Raw genomic sequence first — 18,764 nt, 5'->3', positions numbered from 1 at the left:
CGTTCCATCCACTTAATCCATTAGAGTCTCTGCCTTTGTAGTCAATTAGTTCCAGAGGAAGGGCCTATGGCCTAGGGCTGACCCCCCTCCTCCTCCTCCTCCTCCTCCCCCTCCTCCTCCTCCCCCTCCTCCTCCTCCCCCTCCTCCTCCACCTCCTCTCTGTCAGCTGTAGAAGCTACAGTATTAGAAGACTCCTCTAGCAGGAAGAGTTCTGTCTAGAGATGTTCCGATACCATTTTTTCCTTCCCTATCCGATTCCGATACCTAAGCTTTGGGTATCGGCCGATACCGATACTGATCCGATACCAGTGCATACATAAAAAAAGAAATAAAAAAAAACTATTATATAAGTTATATATTTTTTTTTACAGATACTGTTTTATATATACCAGTTTTTTAGTAATAACTAGAAAGTAATGGTATTTATTCAACAACAGGTGATTGTATAGATTAGTATTAGTATCATTAATCAATGAGTATGGGGCTGCGGCACTGCAGATATACCCTACTCCAATGATCCGCACGGACGTTAGACGGTGTTGCACTCGCTACCCAGTCTGTAAGCTAGTAGCTAGTATTACCGTTTATGTTGTGATTTTCGATGCAAAATAAATATTCAACATTCTCTTTTGAGACTCCGCCTCAGACTCTTATCCTTTGGCACTTGGAACTTGCTGTACTTTGCTTGCAGGTCTGCAGCCATTATTGCTGGATTATGAATAGCACCAACTTTAGCCACGGTAACGTTATCAAGCTAAGCTAGCTGACCTAGCTCGTCTTCCCCGCATTGACATTTGATAACGTCAGTAGCTACTTGACTTAAATACGATTTTTTTTTTTATTATTAATGAGCCTGGAAAAATATGAGGTTTTGGCAAGTGAGAGTGCCTTTTTGTAGTTACGTAAACTATTATTCCAGGCAAGGCGGAACACTATCTATATCTGGTCAGGACCATAATTTCAGCTCAATTTCAAATTGTCACAATTGCAGCAGAATGTTACCGTGGTGACAAGAGACTGCGGTAGTAGGTAATACTGGTAGTATTACTATGTACAGTGATACAGGTATAAAGACACTATGGTAAGTCATACTGGTAGTATTACTATGTACAGTGATACAGGTATAAAGACACTATGGTAGTAAGTCATACTGGTAGTATTAATATGTACAGTGACACAGGTATAAAGACACTATGGTGGTAAGTCATACTGGTAGTATTACTATGTACAGTGATACAGGTATAAAGACACTATGGTAGTAAGTCATACTGGTAGTATTACTATGTACAGTGACACAGGTATAAAGACACTATGGTAGTAAGTCATACTGGTAGTATTACTATGTACAGTGACACAGGTATAAAGACACTATGGTAGTAAGTCATACTGGTAGTATTAATATGTACAGTGACACAGGTATAAAGACACTATGGTAGTAAGTCATACTGGTAGTATTAATATGTACAGTGACACAGGTATAAAGACACTATGGTAGTAAGTCATACTGGTAGTATTACTATGTACAGTGACACAGGTATAAAGACACTATGGTAGTAAGTCATACTGGTAGTATTACTATGTACAGTGACACAGGTATAAAGACACTATGGTAGTAAGTCATACTGGTAGTATTAATATGTACAGTGACACAGGTATAAAGACACTATGGTAGTAAGTCATACTGGTAGTATTAATATGTACAGTGACACAGGTATAAAGACACTATGGTAGTAAGTCATACTGGTAGTATTACTATGTACAGTGACACAGGTATAAAGACACTATGGTGGTAAGTCATACTGGTAGTATTACTATGTACAGTGACACAGGTATAAAGACACTATGGTAGTAAGTCATACTGGTAGTATTAATATGTACAGTGACACAGGTATAAAGACACTATGGTAGTAAGTCATACTGGTAGTATTAATATGTACAGTGATACAGGTATAAAGACACTACGGTACTAGTATTACTATGTACAGTGACACAGGTATAAAGACACTACGGTACTAGTATTACTATGTACAGTGACACAGGTATAAAGACACTACGGTACTAGTATTACTATGTACAGTGACACAGGTATAAAGACACTACGGTACTAGTATTACTATGTACAGTGACACAGGTATAAAGACACTACGGTACTAGTATTACTATGTACAGTGACACAGGTATAAAGACACTACGGTACTAGTATTACTATGTACAGTGACACAGGTATAAAGACACTACGGTACTAGTATTACTATGTACAGTGACACAGGTATAAAGACACTACGGTACTAGTATTACTATGTACAGTGACACAGGTATAAAGACACTACGGTACTAGTATTACTATGTACAGTGACACAGGTATAAAGACACTATGGTGGTAAGTCATACTGGTAGTACAGGTATAAAGACACTATGGTGGTAAGTCATACTGGTAGTATTACTATGTACAGTGACACAGGTATAAAGACACTATAAAGACCTTCTCCCTCCCCTGTACAGTGACACAGGTATAAAGACACTATAAAGACCCTCTCCCTCCCCTGTAGGCCCTGAAACCCTCCAACCACGCGACCATCCAGAGCATCGTGCGCGCGGTGGGCGTGGTCCCGGGCGTTCCGGAGCCGTGCTGCGTGCCGGAGAAGATGTCCTCACTAAGCATCCTCTTCTTCGACGAGGACAAGAACGTGGTGCTCAAAGTCTACCCCAACATGACAGTGGACTCCTGCGCCTGCAGATAATGACGTGTGTGTGTGCTCAAGACACCTCGTGTGTTGCCTTGGCAAGGAAATACCAATGGACACACGTCATACAGCACCAAGCAGAGCGTTCTCTCTCTCTCTCTCTCTCTCTCTCTCTCTCTCTCTCTCTCTCTCTCTCTCTCTCTCTCTCTCTCTTTCTCTCTCTCTTTCTCTCTCTCTCTCTCTTTCACACACACACATATCATAGTCACTCTGTGCACCCTCACCCAAGGACGTTTCCCTACTGCATTGGAGGAGAGGGCTGCCTGTCACTGGTGAAAAGAGGAGATACAGTAGTTGAGTTTCCCTCAAACGAAGCATAGAGAGACTCTGGAACAGAAAGTCACATCTCCATATTTCAACTCCACTGCCACCCCACAACCACCACCACCATCGTTATGGGCGTCATCATCAACCGCCATCGCTGCTTATTGTCTGTTGGAAGATAGCAGGGCAAATGCAAACATTATCAAATAGATGATTACAAAAATATATATTGAGGACCTTAGAGTGTGAGGTATGATCTTGTCAAGAAAGAAAAAACTATGGTGTAGTTTGGCCAAGAAAATACAAAGAAATCCCCTCCTTGTATCAAGATCACGTGCCCTCAATTTGAGCTGGAAACCCAAGTCCCTACACTCTTTAGAACTGAATACTGAAGTCCCTACACTCTTTAGAACTGAATACTGAAGTCTCTACACTCTTTAGAACTGAATACTGAAGGCCCTACACTCTTTAGAACTGAATACTGAAGTCCCTACACTCTTTAGAACTGAAGACTGAAGTCCCTACACTCTTTAGAACTGAAGACTCAAGTCCCTACACTCTTTAGAACTGAAGACTGAAGTCCCTACACTCTTTAGAACTGAAGACTCAAGTCTCTACACTCTTTAGAACTGAATACTGAAGTCCCTAACTCTTTAGAACTGAATGCTGAAGTCGCTACACTCTTTAGAACTGAATACTGAAGTCTCTACACTCTTTAGAACTGAATACTGAAGTCCCTACACTCTTTAGAACTGAATGCTGAAGTCGCTACACTCTTTAGAACTGAATACTGAAGTCTCTACACTCTTTAGAACTGAATACTGAAGTCCCTACACTCTTTAGAACTGAAGACTCAAGTCCCTACACTCTTTAGAACTGAATACTGAAGTCCCTACACTCTTTAGAACTGAATACTGAAGTCCCTACACTCTTTAGAACCAAAGACTCAAGTCCCTACACTCTTTAGAACCGAAGACTCAAGTCCCTACACTATTTAGAACTGAATACTCAAGTCCCTACACTCTTTAGAACTGAAGACTCAAGTCCCTACACTCTTTATAACTGAAGACTCAAGTCTCTACACTCTTTAGAACTGAATACTGAAGTCCCTACACTCTTTAGAACCGAAGACTCAAGTCTCTACACTCTTTAGAACTGAATACTGAAGTCCCTACACTCTTTAGAACTGAATACTGAAGTCCCTACACTCTTTAGAACTGAATACTGAAGTCCCTACACTCTTTAGAACTGAATACTGAAGTCCCTACACTCTTTAGAACTGAAGACTCAAGTCCCTACACTCTTTAGAACCAAAGACTCAAGTCCCTACACTCTTTAGAACCGAAAACTCAAGTCCCTACACTCTTTAGAACCAAAGACTCAAGTCCCTACACTCTTTAGAACTGAATACTGAAGTCTCTACACTCTTTAGAACTGAATACTGAAGTCTCTACACTCTTTAGAACCGAAGACTGAAGTCCCTACACTCTTTAGAACCAAAGACTCAAGTCCCTACACTCTTTAGAACTGAATACTGAAGTCCCTACACTCTTTAGAACCGAAGACTGAAGTCCCTACACTCTTTAGAACCAAAGACTCAAGTCCCTACACTCTTTAGAACCAAAGACTCAAGTCCCTACACTCTTTAGAACCAAAGACTCAAGTCCCTACACTCTTTAGAACCAAAGACTCAAGTCCCTACACTCTTTAGAACTGAAGACTCAAGTCCCTACACTCTTTAGAACTGAATACTGAAGTCTCTACACTCTTTAGAACTGAATACTCAAGTCCCTACACTCTTTAGAACCAAAGACTCAAGTCCCTACACTCTTTAGAACCAAAGACTCAAGTCCCTACACTCTTCAGAACTGAATACTGAAGTCCCTACACTCTTTAGAACTGAAGACTGAAGTCCCTACACTCTTTAGAACCAAAGACTCAAGTCCCTACACTCTTTAGAACTGAATACTGAAGTCCCTACACTCTTTAGAACTGAATACTGAAGTCTCTACACTCTTTAGAACTGAATACTGAAGTCTCTACACTCTTTAGAACTGAATACTGAAGTCCCTACACTCTTTAGAACTGAATACTGAAGTCCCTACACTCTTTAGAACTGAAGACTCAAGTCCCTACACTCTTTAGAACTGAAGACTCAAGTCCCTAACTCTTTAGAACTGAAGACTCAAGTCCCTACACTCTTTAGAACTGAAGACTCAAGTCCCTACACTCTTTAGAACTGAAGACTCAAGTCCCTAACTCTTTAGAACTGAAGACTCAAGTCCCTACACTCTTTAGAACTGAAGACTCAAGTCCCTAACTCTTTAGAACTGAAGACTCAAGTCCCTACACTCTTTAGAACTGAATACTGAAGTCCCTACACTCTTTAGAACTGAATACTGAAGTCCCTACACTCTTTAGAACTGAATACTGAAGTCCCTACACTCTTTAGAACTGAAGACTCAAGTCCCTAACTCTTTAGAACTGAAGACTCAAGTCCCTACACTCTTTAGAACTGAATACTGAAGTCCCTACACTCTTTAGAACTGAATACTGAAGTCCCTACACTCTTTAGAACTGAATACTGAAGTCCCTACACTCTTTAGAACTGAAGACTGAAGTCCCTACACTCTTTAGAACCAAAGACTCAAGTCCCTACACTCTTTAGAACTGAAGACTCAAGTCCCTACACTCTTTAGAACTGAAGACTCAAGTCCCTACACTCTTTAGAACCAAAGACTCAAGTCTCTACACTCTTTAGAACTGAAGACTCAAGTCCCTACACTCTTTAGAACTGAAGACTCAAGTCCCTACACTCTTTAGAACCAAAGACTCAAGTCCCTACACTCTTTAGAACCAAAGACTCAAGTCCCTACACTCTTCAGAACTGAATACTCAAGTCCCTACACTCTTTAGAACCAAAGACTCAAGTCCCTACACTCTTTAGAACCAAAGACTCAAGTCCCTACACTCTTTAGAACTGAAGATTCAAGTCCCTACACTCTTTAGAACTGAAGACTGAAGTCTCTACACTCTTTAGAACCGAAGACTCAAGTCCCTACACTCTTTAGAACTGAAGACTGAAGTCTCTACACTCTTTAGAACCGAAGACTTAAGTCCCTACACTCTTTAGAACTGAAGACTCAAGTCCCTACACTCTTTAGAACTGAATACTCAAGTCCCTACACTCTTTAGAACCAAAGACTCAAGTCCCTACACTCTTTAGAACAGAAGACTCAAGTCCCTACACTCTTTAGAACTGAATACTGAAGTCCCTACACTCTTTAGAACCAAAGACTCAAGTCCCTACACTCTTTAGAACTGAATACTGAAGTCCCTACACTCTTTAGAACTGAATACTGAAGTCCCTACACTCTTTAGAACTGAAGACTCAAGTCCCTACACTCTTTAGAACCAAAGACTCAAGTCCCTACACTCTTTAGAACTGAATACTGAAGTCCCTACACTCTTTAGAACTGAAGACTCAAGTCCCTACACTCTTTAGAACTGAATACTGAAGTCCATACACTCTTTAGAACTGAAGACCGAAGTCCCTACACTCTTTAGAACTGAAGACTGAAGTCCCTACACTCTTTAGAACTGAAGACTGAAGTCCCTACACTCTTTAGAACTGAAGACTCAAGTCCCTACACTCTTTAGAACTGAAGATTCAAGTCCCTACACTCTTTAGAACTGAAGATTCAAGTCTCTACACTCTTTAGAACTGAAGATTCAAGTCCCTACACTCTTTAGAACTGAATACTGAAGTCCCTCCACTCTTTAGAACCGAAGACTCAAGGCCCTACACTCTTTAGAACTGAATACTGAAGTCCCTACACTCTTTAGAACTGAATACTGAAGTCCCTACACTCTTTAGAACTGAAGATTCAAGTCCCTACACTCTTTAGAACCGAAGACCCAAGTCCCTACACTCTTTAGAACCAAAGACTGAAGTCCCTACACTCTTTAGAACTGAAGACTCAAGTCCCTACACTCTTTAGAACCGAAGACCCAAGTCCCTACACTCTTTAGAACCAAAGACTGAAGTCCCTACACTCTTTAGAACAGAATACTCAAGTCCCTACACTCTTTAGAACTGAAGACTGAAGTCTCTACACTCTTTAGAACTGAATGCTCAAGTCCCTACACTCTTTAGAACCGAAGACCCAAGTCCCTACACTCTTTAGAACCAAAGACTGAAGTCCCTACACTCTTTAGAACTGAAGACTGAAGTCCCTACACTCTTTAGAACTGAATACTCAAGTCCCTACACTCTTTAGAACCGAAGACCCAAGTCCCTCCACTCTTTAGAACCAAAGATTCAAGTCCCTACACTCTTTAGAACTGAAGACTGAAGTCCCTACACTCTTTAGAACTGAATACTGAAGTCCCTAACTCTTTAGAACTGAATACTGAAGTCCCTACACTCTTTAGAACTGAATACTGAAGTCCCTACACTCTTTAGAACTGAATACTGAAGTCCCTACACTCTTTAGAACTGAATACTGAAGTCCCTACACTCTTTAGAACTGAATACTGAAGTCCCTACACTCTTTAGAACTGAAGACTCAAGTCCCTACACTCTTTAGAACCGAAGACCCAAGTCCCTACACTCTTTAGAACTGAATACTGAAGTCCCTACACTCTTTAGAACTGAATACTGAAGTCCCTACACTCTTTAGAACTGAATACTGAAGTCCCTACACTCTTTAGAACTGAAGACTCAAGTCCCTACACTCTTTAGAACCGAAGACCCAAGTCCCTACACTCTTTAGAACCAAAGACTGAAGTCCCTACACTCTTTAGAACTGAATACTCAAGTCCCTACACTCTTTAGAACCGAAGACCCAAGTCCCTCCACTCTTTAGAACCAAAGATTCAAGTCCCTACACTCTTTAGAACTGAAGACTGAAGTCCCTACACTCTTTAGAACTGAATACTGAAGTCCCTACACTCTTTAGAACTGAATACTGAAGTCCCTACACTCTTTAGAACTGAAGACTGAAGTCCCTACACTCTTTAGAACTGAATACTCAAGTCCCTACACTCTTTAGAACTGAATACTGAAGTCCCTACACTCTTTAGAACCGAAGACCCAAGTCCCTCCACTCTTTAGAACCAAAGATTCAAGTCCCTACACTCTTTAGAACTGAAGACTGAAGTCCCTACACTCTTTAGAACTGAATACTGAAGTCCCTACACTCTTTAGAACAGAATACTGAAGTCCCTAACTCTTTAGAACTGAATACTGAAGTCCCTACACTCTTTAGAACTGAATACTGAAGTCCCTAACTCTTTAGAACTGAATACTGAAGTCCCTACATGTCTTCCTCCTTCACAGCTTCGTATTGCCTTCGGTCATCACCACGGTCAGCTCTGCTTGCCACTTGCATGGTTCTCGTTATGTCTTTATGTCTGTACTATCACTGTGTTACTCACTATATGAAAATTATTGAAGAATTATTGCCCTGGCTGCTATAGAGAGATATATTAGATTCCCGAAGCCAGAATTGTGATGTAGAAAGTAGATCCTTTACGTATTTGTGTTTCGATCACTGCTCCATAGTTGTACATAACACAGTTTATAAGCAGAAGAGTAAGTAAGCTACTTGTCATCTGTTCAGAAGAGGTGGGAACAATTGAAGATAATTATCTACAAATGCACCACGCTCTCTGTAAATATCTTTCATTTTAGTAAGTATTTTCAAAGCTTCACACTATACCATCCAAGAAGCTGCTCAATATTTTATCATTATGTTTTGATTAAAATGATAATAATATTAAATAAAGGGGTAATGGTTAGGAGGAGAAAACACTTAACCACAATGAACAGGGGCTAACTTATTCGATTACTTTAGATTCGATTACTTTAAATTAGATTAGATTACCTACCTTCATATTCTAGATGGGCTGATATTTGTACAGGTTCATACCACAAGTTTCTTAACCCTTTCATTACCAAAATGGGTAACCCTTTCACTGCGACACTACAGAAGGTTAACCCTTTCACTACCACACTACAGAAGGTTAACCCTTTCACTACCACACTAGTGGTAGTGAAAGGGTAACCTTCTGTCTAGTGTGGTAGTGAAAGGGTTAAAGCCACTGTGATGCTTGTCAGGTTTCTTCATCATGAATGAGACGGTGTGAAGTCAGTGCCGGGAACATCTAAGATTAGAATTAGAAGAATGTGCTCAGGAGAGTGCAGACGTCCACCTAACAATCTCACCACTTACAGTACTATTCACACGCAGCATTCGACTGGCAGTACTAAGCAGACACAGGCTATACATCCATGCGGTGGCACCGGAGGAACGTCTTCTCACGATCACCAGGTTCTCCCTCTAGCGGTCGTGATTGTATGACAAACAGGTCGGGAGATACGCTCAAATGAAGATGGAAGGCATGGCCTGATGGGGTCATAGGGTTAAACTTATTATCAATATAGGAGTCTTCTGCTAGAGGTCATGAATGTTGACGGTAAAGTTTGTGACTATGACAAATGGGTCAGGGGGGGGGGGGGGGGGGGGTGCCTTTCTCTGTTGACCAGGCACGAGATCAGATCAGTACATAACATCAGTGTCGACAGCAGGCCCACCTAACGAGCCGACTCCTTGCCTTCGGTTATGTATGAAGTCTTTTAAAAGCAAATATTTATTTAGAGCAGATAGGTTGAAATGTAGAGAGTATCTTTTTTTTTCTTCTATAACCTGTACATTGTTTTTGTATATAGCGCACCTTGTTAATGATATTGTAATGATTTCTCTTTGAGATAGAAGTGCCTTTTGAATGGGTGGATTCCGCTTTTGATAACGTTCGATTTGAATTCCTTGTCTGTCCGAAGCGGCTTGGTCCTCAGTTTACCAAGGAGCTGATATCAAGTATCTGGGAGTCGTTTTTCTAAGGGAACAGAAATAGTCTCCAATGACTGAATACATTTTCTTTTGATAACGCTGATGAAAATGAATTGTAATCGCAGATAATTCACGATAATTCACATTTATTTTCTGTCACTATGTGTTTTTTTTTAGCAACTCTTTTCCAATATGTGCTTCCTCATCTTGTGCCAATACCGATGCCTATTGATCTTATCGATCGATACCGATGCCTATTGATCTTATCGATCAATACAGATGCTTCCTGGATGGAGTGGCTTCCCCTCAGTTTAAAATGTTCCAGCTCGACTAAATCAAAACACTGCATCCAACAGGACTATTGGTATAGCAAGTCTATTTCCAGTGTCTTTCAGTTCAGCCCCTTGGCTTCACTGACTGTGTGACACTCTGTGGACTGTGGAGCCCTGTCACTCACACGCAGTGCACTCTGGGACTGGTCTGTGGAGCCCTCTCACTCACACGCAGTGCACTCTGGGACTGGTCTGTGGAGCCCTCTCACTCACACGCAGTGCACTCTGGGACGCGTGAATATTTTCCCTAACAGGGTTGCTCTTCCGCGTTCGGTTTGCGCGATCTGATTGGCCACTGACGTTTCTGGTCATGTGACATGTGCGCCAATCGTGTGACGCCTGTTTCTATCACCGGTTAAGCTTAGGCACTCTTTCGAAGTTGGTTAAGGTTAGAGTTTGTCTTAGAGCAGGGCGATAGAACACCAGCCCTGATTCCAAACTCTAACCTTAACCAACTTCGAAAGAGTCGCCTAAGCTTAACCAGTGATAAACTAGGCGTTAGGTAGTTTGCAGGCTGTTCGACGCTGAAATAGGCGCAGAAACAGGCGTCACGCGATTGGCGCACATGTCACATGACCAGAAACGTCAGTGGCCAATCAGATCGCGCAAACAGAACGCGGAAGTGCAACCCCGCCAGGGAAAATATTCACGCCTCTGGGACTGGTCTGTGGAGCCCTGTCACTCACACGCAGTGCACTCTGGGACTGGTCTGTGGAGCCCTGTCACTCACACGCAGTGCACTCTGGGACTGGTCTGTGGAGCCCTGTCACTCACACGCAGTGCACTCTGGGACTGGTCTGTGGAGCCCTGTCACTCACACGCAGTGCACTCTGGGACTGGTCTGTGGAGCCCTGTCACTCACACGCAGTGCACTCTGGGACTGGTCTGTGGAGCCCTGTCACTCACACGCAGTGCACTCTGGGACTGGTCTGTGGAGCCCTGTCACTCACACGCAGTGCACTCTGGGACTGGTCTGTGGAGCCCTGTCACTCACACGCAGTGCACTCTGGGACTGGTCTGTGGAGCCCTGTCACTCACACGCAGTGCACATATCACTCGCTTGTTGTATCTATATCACCAGTTTATAAGAGCTTCTTCTACTACACGGTTCTATTTTGTAAATGTAATACTGTAGGTGAAAGGAAATGCTTGTACAATACGCTTCATAAGAAAGTATATTTGTATATGGAAATGAACCTTTAAAAATGCATTTATTTATTTTCTGTATGTAGCATGTCTTGTGCGTGGTTGTGGAGGGGCTGAGGGCGGGCTGTGATGGACACTTGTCACTACTGATGTGAAAGGATGCTTAACTGTAACGGCCCCCCTCCCTCCTGGCGAGGCATTCAATGAAATGAATAAAAGTATGTATGACAGACCCACCTCCATCAGTGTCTTACATTTACATTTAGTAATTTAGCTGATGGTTTTATCCAAAGCTACTTACAAGTTTTGTACAACAAGACAGCAGGAAGGGTACAACACTATCAGCTGAGTAACAATGTTCGTCAAAGTGTTGAGTGCTACAGTGTAGGTTAGTATATATTAGGACAAGTGCATGACAGTAAGGTTAGTTAGGGTTAGAGTTTTCTTTCTTTTCATTTCAGATGATTGAAGAAGTGCGTCTTTAGTCGACGGCGAAAGACTGGATGGGTTTCGGCTGTCCTAAGTGGGGTGGGTAGTTCATTCCACCATTGTGGGGCAAGGACTGAGAAAAGGCGGCTTCTCCTTGATGACCCTCCCGGAGCTCGGATAGGAGTAGGTCTGAGGCGGCCAGAAGATGCAGAGCGTAGGGGTCTTGAGGTTGTGTAGTTAGATACCATTGACCGGAGGTAGGCAGGAGCTGTTCCCTTCGCTGCACGATATGCCAGGTCGAGGGCCTTGAAGCGGATTTGTGCGGCAATGGGGAGCCAGTTTAGAGACCCAGTATGTATGACAGACTCACCTCCATCAGTGTCTTCCTTCAGAGACCCAGAGGGAGCAACATCATGGTAAATGGACTACATTTATAGAACAGCTTTTATCCAAAGTGATTTACAGCTACTGTACATTCAACCGTTCAGACATAAACTAATAGAATCCAAATCTCTCAGTTTATTTCCACATCATCGTCTCCTAAGAACACAACCTTTCTACCCAGAAGACAGGATAAAAAAACATTAATTGAAAATAAATGAATGGCTACTTTCTTCTATAATTTTTTATTTATAATTTCCAAAGTTGAATATTTTATATACAGGAATGTTATTTGTACAACCGCACTATGCAGAGGCATTTATGTGCATTATGTATATAGTAATTACATGTTACATTTTGCACATACAATTGTATTCACATTTCTGTTCACATTCAATGTTAAAAGGCCGATCATGAATCCAAACGTAAAGAAAAGCGCTGCACCACCATGAACACAGTATGGGACTGGAAGCATTTGACAGTGCTTTTAAAACAAGGACATATTATACAACATTTGATTGAACATTTGAAGTATGAGTTTAAATACATTTTAAACATGTTTGCATACCTGTGAGCAAAATATACCTTTATTTTGAGTTATGGTAAAGTATGTATCTATTAAATCAAGAATTTAGTAAACAAGCGTGAATTCACAATAGCTGCAACCTTTTAGTGATAGGCCACTCCCATTACCACGCCCCCGTTTTCCAATTGGCCAATGAACACACACCTGACCTCCATGCCCAACATCAGCCTCCTGGGCGGAGCCTGTGGCTGCTAGAGGCTGTATGACCAACCAGCCGACAGACAAAATGACCCATAGAGTTGCTGGTCGCACCTAATTAAACACCACTTCAACAGAAGTTGAGTGCTACAGTCTGAGTGCATAGTAGTATAGCCATATTAGCATAGTAGGTAGTAATATAGGCATGGTAGATTACTTAGTAGAATAAGTGCATTATAGTAAAAGACAGTATGAAGGTTAGTATTATTATTATTATTATTATATATTTTTTTTGATTGATTGGTTGATTGAAGAAGTGTGATTTTAGTTGACAGCTGAAACTGGGGCGGGTTTTGGCTCTCCTGACTGATGGTTCCGGCTGTCCTGACTGTGGTGGTTCCGGCTGTCCTGACTGTGGTTGTTTCAGCTGTCCTGACTGTGATGGTTTCAGCTGTCCTGACTGTGATGGTTTCATCTGTCCTGACTGTGGTGGTTTCATCTGTCCTGACTGTGATGGTTTTATCTGTCCTGACTGTGGTGGTTTCAGCTGTCCTGACTGTGATGGTTTCATCTGTCCTGACTGTGATGGTTTCAGCTGTCCTGACTGTGATGGTTTCATCTGTCCTGACTGTGATGGTTTCATCTGTCCTGACTGTGATGGTTTTATCTGTCCTGACTGTGATGGTTTCATCTGTCCTGACTGTGATGGTTTCAGCTACCCTGACTGTGATGGTTTCATCTGTCCTGACTGTGATGGTTTCAGCTACCCTGACTGTGATGGTTTCAGCTACCCTGACTGTGATGGTTTCAGCTGTCCTGACTGTGGTGGTTTCGGCTGTACTGACTGTGATGGTTTCAGCTGTCCTGACTGTGATGGTTTCAGCTGTCCTGACTGTGATGGTTTCAGCTGTCCTGACTGTGATGGTTTCATCTGTCCTGACTGTGATGGTTTCAGCTGTCCTGACTGTGATGGTTTCACCTGTTTGTCCTGACTGTGGTGGTTTCATCTGTCCTGACTGTGATGGTTTCAGCTGTCCTGACTGTGATGGTTTCATCTGTCCTGACTGTGATGGTTTCAGCTACCCTGACTGTGATGGTTTCATCTGTCCTGACTGTGATGGTTTTATCTGTCCTGACTGTGATGGTTTCAGCTGTCCTGACTGTGATGGTTTCAGCTGTCCTGACTGTGATGGTTTCAGCTGTCCTGACTGTGATGGTTTCACCTGTTTGTCCTGACTGTGCTGGTTTCAGCGGTGGCCTAAAGGTTAGAGAAGCGGGTTTGTGACCGGAAGGTCGCCGGTTCGATCCCCCGGACCGGCAGGAAAAATCTGGGCTGGGGAAGTGAATTAATAACTCTGTCCCATACCCTTAACACTAACCGCTGAAGTGCCCTTGAGAAAGGCACTTAACCCCCAACTGCTCCAGTGGAGTTGCTCAGTGGCCAACGGTGTCAGACTGTGGTTGTACTGGGCAGCTCCCAGGTGTGAATGGAGCTGTGTGAATGTGAAGCAGGGCGTAGCTGAAAAAGAGCATCCGTGCTCAGCCAACCTACCCTGGTAAATAAAGGTAAAAAAAGAAAAAGAGAGCTCCACACAGACGGTGTTAGGGTAAGAGGTTTTGACTGCACCCTGCGTTGAAGCGTTAGCGTCCGTGCATGGTCCTACTTTGGACAAAGTCTCTCCCTGATTCAAGATGGCGCAGCTTTGAGACTCTGGTTGAGGCACATGTAACTTCTCCCCTGAGTTATTCATTATTACATTCCTGCAACTGTTTCTCAACCCAGTAACATCCCCAACCCCCTGTCCGTCATGGTGCCCCTCTCACTGCTATATTGCTTGTTGTATGTATATCTCTATCTATATTGTATGTCGGAAATGTTTAATCCGGAATTCTTGCCAGGCCATCATTGTAAGAATTTGTTCTTAATTGATTTGCCTGGTTAAATAAATGTAAAATATATATATTTAAAATAATTATGCTACACCAGAGAGAGGAAGGTCCACGCTCAATTTAGCCAAACGTCAGGCCCTCTTAGTTTCAAGATATTTATTTTTCTTCAATGCAGATAAAAGGCCAGCGGATGTCTGGGCACACAGGCCTTCTTCACTGAGCAGGAGCTGAGCTACTGTACCTACTCTAATTACATCTAATTACATCTAATTACATCTAATTACCTGAGCAGCACAGCTGGCCCGATGGTCGTCATGGTTAGCCTTCTGCAACGGCAGCCATCCACAACTTCATCCTATAACTTTTGAAAGTAAGTTTGACCTTATTGAATGTGGATCTTCATCTCTCTACTATAACTGGTGCAACGCTCCAGAAGAAGAAAGGAACAGGGTGAACATGGTGTTCCTTCATCAAGTTGAAGTGAAGCATAGATACAGTCCCTGTCAGTCCCTGTCGGTCCCGGTTGCGTCTATGCTTTAAGCAAGTGGCTTGTCCTTCCGCGTTGCTCTGATTGGCCACTGATCTACGCTAGTTTCGCCCCCACGCTAGTTTTGCCCCCACGCCGGTATGAGCGCACGCGCACGCTAGTTTTGCCCCCACGCCGGTATGAGCGCGCACATGAGCGTAGATAATAATAATAATAATGCGAGAGCCCTCGCACACACGCAGCGTAGATAATAATAATAATAATGCGAGAGCCCTCGCACACACGCAGCGTAGATAATAATAATAATAATGCGAGAGCCCTCGCACACACGCAGCGTAGATAATAATAATAATAATGCGAGAGCCCTCGCACACACGCAGCGTAGATAATAATAATAATAATGCGAGAGCCCTCGCACACACGCACACTGAAATGGGTATCGTAGAACATGACATACCGGTATTAGACAAACGCACGCAATTGGCACAAGTGTAAATTATGCATTAGTCACTCAGTTTTATCATCGACGCACTTAGCTGAACTCGTTCGTCAGCTGGCTGTGGAGCCTATGGTCACAAGTTCAAATCACTCTTAGTTAAATTTAAAAAAATGTTACGTTTAATTAATTTATCATCTCTATATTAACGTAACTAGCTATTCATATCAATCGAAATAACGTTCATCTCTCTATATTAACGTAACTAGCTATTCATATCAATCGAAATAACGGAGAGATGATAAATTAATTAAACTAAAAGAATTTTTTTTTTAACTAAGAGTGATTTGAACTTGTGACCATAGGCTCCACAGCCAGCTGCCGAACGAGTTCAGCTAAGTGCGTCGATCTTAAAACTGAGTGACTAATGCATAATTTACACTTGTGCCAATTGCGTGCGTTTGTCTAATATGTCATGTTCTACGATACCCATTTCAGCGTGCATGTGTGCGAGGGCTCTCGCATTATTATTATTATCTACGCTGCGTGTGTGCGAGGGCTCTCGCATTATTATTATTATCTACGCTGCGTGTGTGCGAGGGCTCTCGCATTATTATTATTTTTTTGGATCCACTTTTTCTCCCATTTTTCTATTTTTCTTTCCCATCCCAATTTTTCATATCGTCCAATTCAACCCTCCCCTGTCTTCGAACGTTGTTTCTTGCCTCCCACAAGCCGGCTGCAATGTGGACTAAAGGCCTCTACATGCTACAGCAACTTCAAAGCAACTTCAACACAACATCAGCGCGATTTCAACGCGCTTGTTTTAGAGGGTCTTGTAGACTGTGTTGCGAGGACGTTGCGTACCTTTCACCCAAATCTAATCTAAACAACCGTTGCGTTGATATTGCGTAGCAGTGATTGGTTGGTAGTGAATGGGGGCGGGGCTGTCATATAATAATATTGGTCCCGCAGCGAGGAATACCATCCGCCATTGTTGTAGCCAGCCTGCTAGCGTTGAACTTGATGCTATTCAATGCTCTATCATACCCAACTAACGTTAATGCCATTCAGAATTTATTAACATAGCTACAACAACACACAGTAACGTTAATATAATTACATGCATCATTGTTTACAATGAACGGACGGTGGGGCAGTTCGAAAGGACTGGACACGGACAAGTTGTTAAACAGCAATCAATTAATTTAATATAACAGGTAGTTCGAGCTGCATTTTCGTGCCTACAACCACAGCCACAGGGATATATCCAGCTTTGACGAGCTCTCTCTCCTCCTGCCGATTAAATCCAGCAGCTCTTCCTCGACCTCGAGTGCCTGTAGCTGCCAGCTAACGTTAAAACTAACCTAAAGTTACACAAGCAGAATACATCACAAATACTTCCGGTCGGGGGATTTCAAAATAAAAGAGCGACGTCTAAAAGCACCGGAAATACGTTTATTTTGTACATTATCTAACGTTAACACGAACCTAAACTAACTTTAGTTAAACTAACTTTGCGCGTCGATGTTGCAGAAGCATAAATGCAGAGTGTCTACAACACCGTTGCTTTGTCGATGTTGTGGTGCAGTTGCTTTGAAGTTGCTGTAGCATGTAGAGGCCTTAAGTCATACATAGCACGAGTCCCCTCCGATACTCGAGGTAACAGCCGTCACATCTTTTCACCTGCGCGGCTCGATCTTTCAGCGTCGGGGGTCTGGGCTTTGGAGGGGCCCCGCCCCCGTCGCTTCTTGATTCTACTGCGCAGGCGCACCAACCGACCTGTAGGAGTCGCTGTCCACAAGCCCGATCCCCACCCTTCATTTTCCCTCCCCGTAATACGGCCAATGTGTATTACTGTGGACGACCAGCTAAACTGAAAGCAATGTGGAGATGTTCGAACCTAGTCTCCAGCATTCGTTGCAAGCGCCTTGCCCACTGCGCCACGTAGCCGCCGCATTATTATTATTATTATCTACGCTCATGCGCGCACTCATACCGGCGTGGGGGCAAAACTAGCGTGCGTGCGCTCATACCGGCGTGGGGGCAAAACTAGCGTGGGGGCGAAACTAGCGTAGATCAGTGGCCAATCAGAGCAACGCGGAAGGACAAGCCACTTGCTTAAAGCATAGATGCGTCCCGGTTAGTCCCTGTCAGTCCTGGTCAGTCCTGTCAGTCCTGTCGATCCCTGTCAGTCCTTTGGCTGCAAGGTGTGGATTCTTCACCTTTTTCAGCCCGCGACCCAAAACGAGTATCTTGAGGCACTTTCTTGCAACCAAGGCTCAACAGAACCTTCCACAGTGTTTCATTTAGCTCACTCTGCCTTCTCCGTCTGGGGCGGTCCGTAGCGGTCTTATAGGGGTATATCTGTGGTCCATTACCTTGCTCTTAAATTACAGTACTACTATCTTTTTTTATTGCTGTGGAGTAATTCTGTCTTGGATGTAATGGCCTGGAAAGGTCCCAGCACCACGCAGGGGCTGATAGAACCACGTGGTGACCAGCAGGAGCTCCTGTGTCTGCCCTGCTCCACGTCCCGTCCTGGGTCCCAAACCACCCGGCATGTCCTGGGTCCCAAACCACACGGCCCGTCCTGGGTCCCAAACCACACGGCCCGTCCTGGGTCCCAAACCACATGGCCCGTCCTGGGTCCCAAACCACCCGGCATGTCCTGGGTCCCAAAGTACCACACGGCCCGTCCTGGGTCCCAAAGTACCACACGGCCCCGTCCTGGGTCCCAAAGTACCACACGGCCCGTCCTGGGTCCCAAACCACACGGCCCCGTCCTGGGTCCCAAAGTACCACACGGCCCGTCCTGGGTCCCAAACCACACGGCCCCGTCCTGGGTCCCAAACCACCACACGGCCCGTCCTGGGTCCCAAACCACACGGCCCCGTCCTGGGTCCCAAACCACACGGCATGTCCTGGGTCCCAAACCACACGGCATGTCCTGGGTCCCAAACCACACGGCCCTGTCCTGGGTCCCAAACCACACGGCATGTCCTGGGTCCCAAACCACACGGCCCTGTCCTGGGTCCCAAACCACACGGCCCTGTCCTGGGTCCCAAACCACACGG

At 43.7% G+C, this 18,764-nt stretch overlaps 1 protein-coding gene across 1 annotated transcript in view; it reads left to right on the top strand.

Annotated features, from left to right (window-relative positions):
- The window catches only part of LOC311235436 (bone morphogenetic protein 3-like), a 14,805-nt gene extending 11,957 nt beyond the window's left edge, over nucleotides 1-2,848 (top strand). The window contains exon 3 of the mRNA XM_084322898.1: nucleotides 2,550-2,848. Coding sequence (XP_084179024.1) covers nucleotides 2,550-2,741 — 192 coding nt within the window. The 3' untranslated portion in view covers nucleotides 2,742-2,848. The remainder of the gene's footprint in view (nucleotides 1-2,549) is intronic.
- The last annotated feature ends 15,916 nt before the right edge of the window (nucleotides 2,849-18,764 follow it).

This window comes from Notolepis coatsorum (assembly GCF_963971535.1).
Source record: "Notolepis coatsorum genome assembly, chromosome: 10".
In the NCBI taxonomy this organism is placed as follows: domain Eukaryota; kingdom Metazoa; phylum Chordata; class Actinopteri; order Aulopiformes; family Paralepididae; genus Notolepis; species Notolepis coatsorum.
This window is presented reverse-complemented; position numbering and strand designations above follow the sequence as displayed.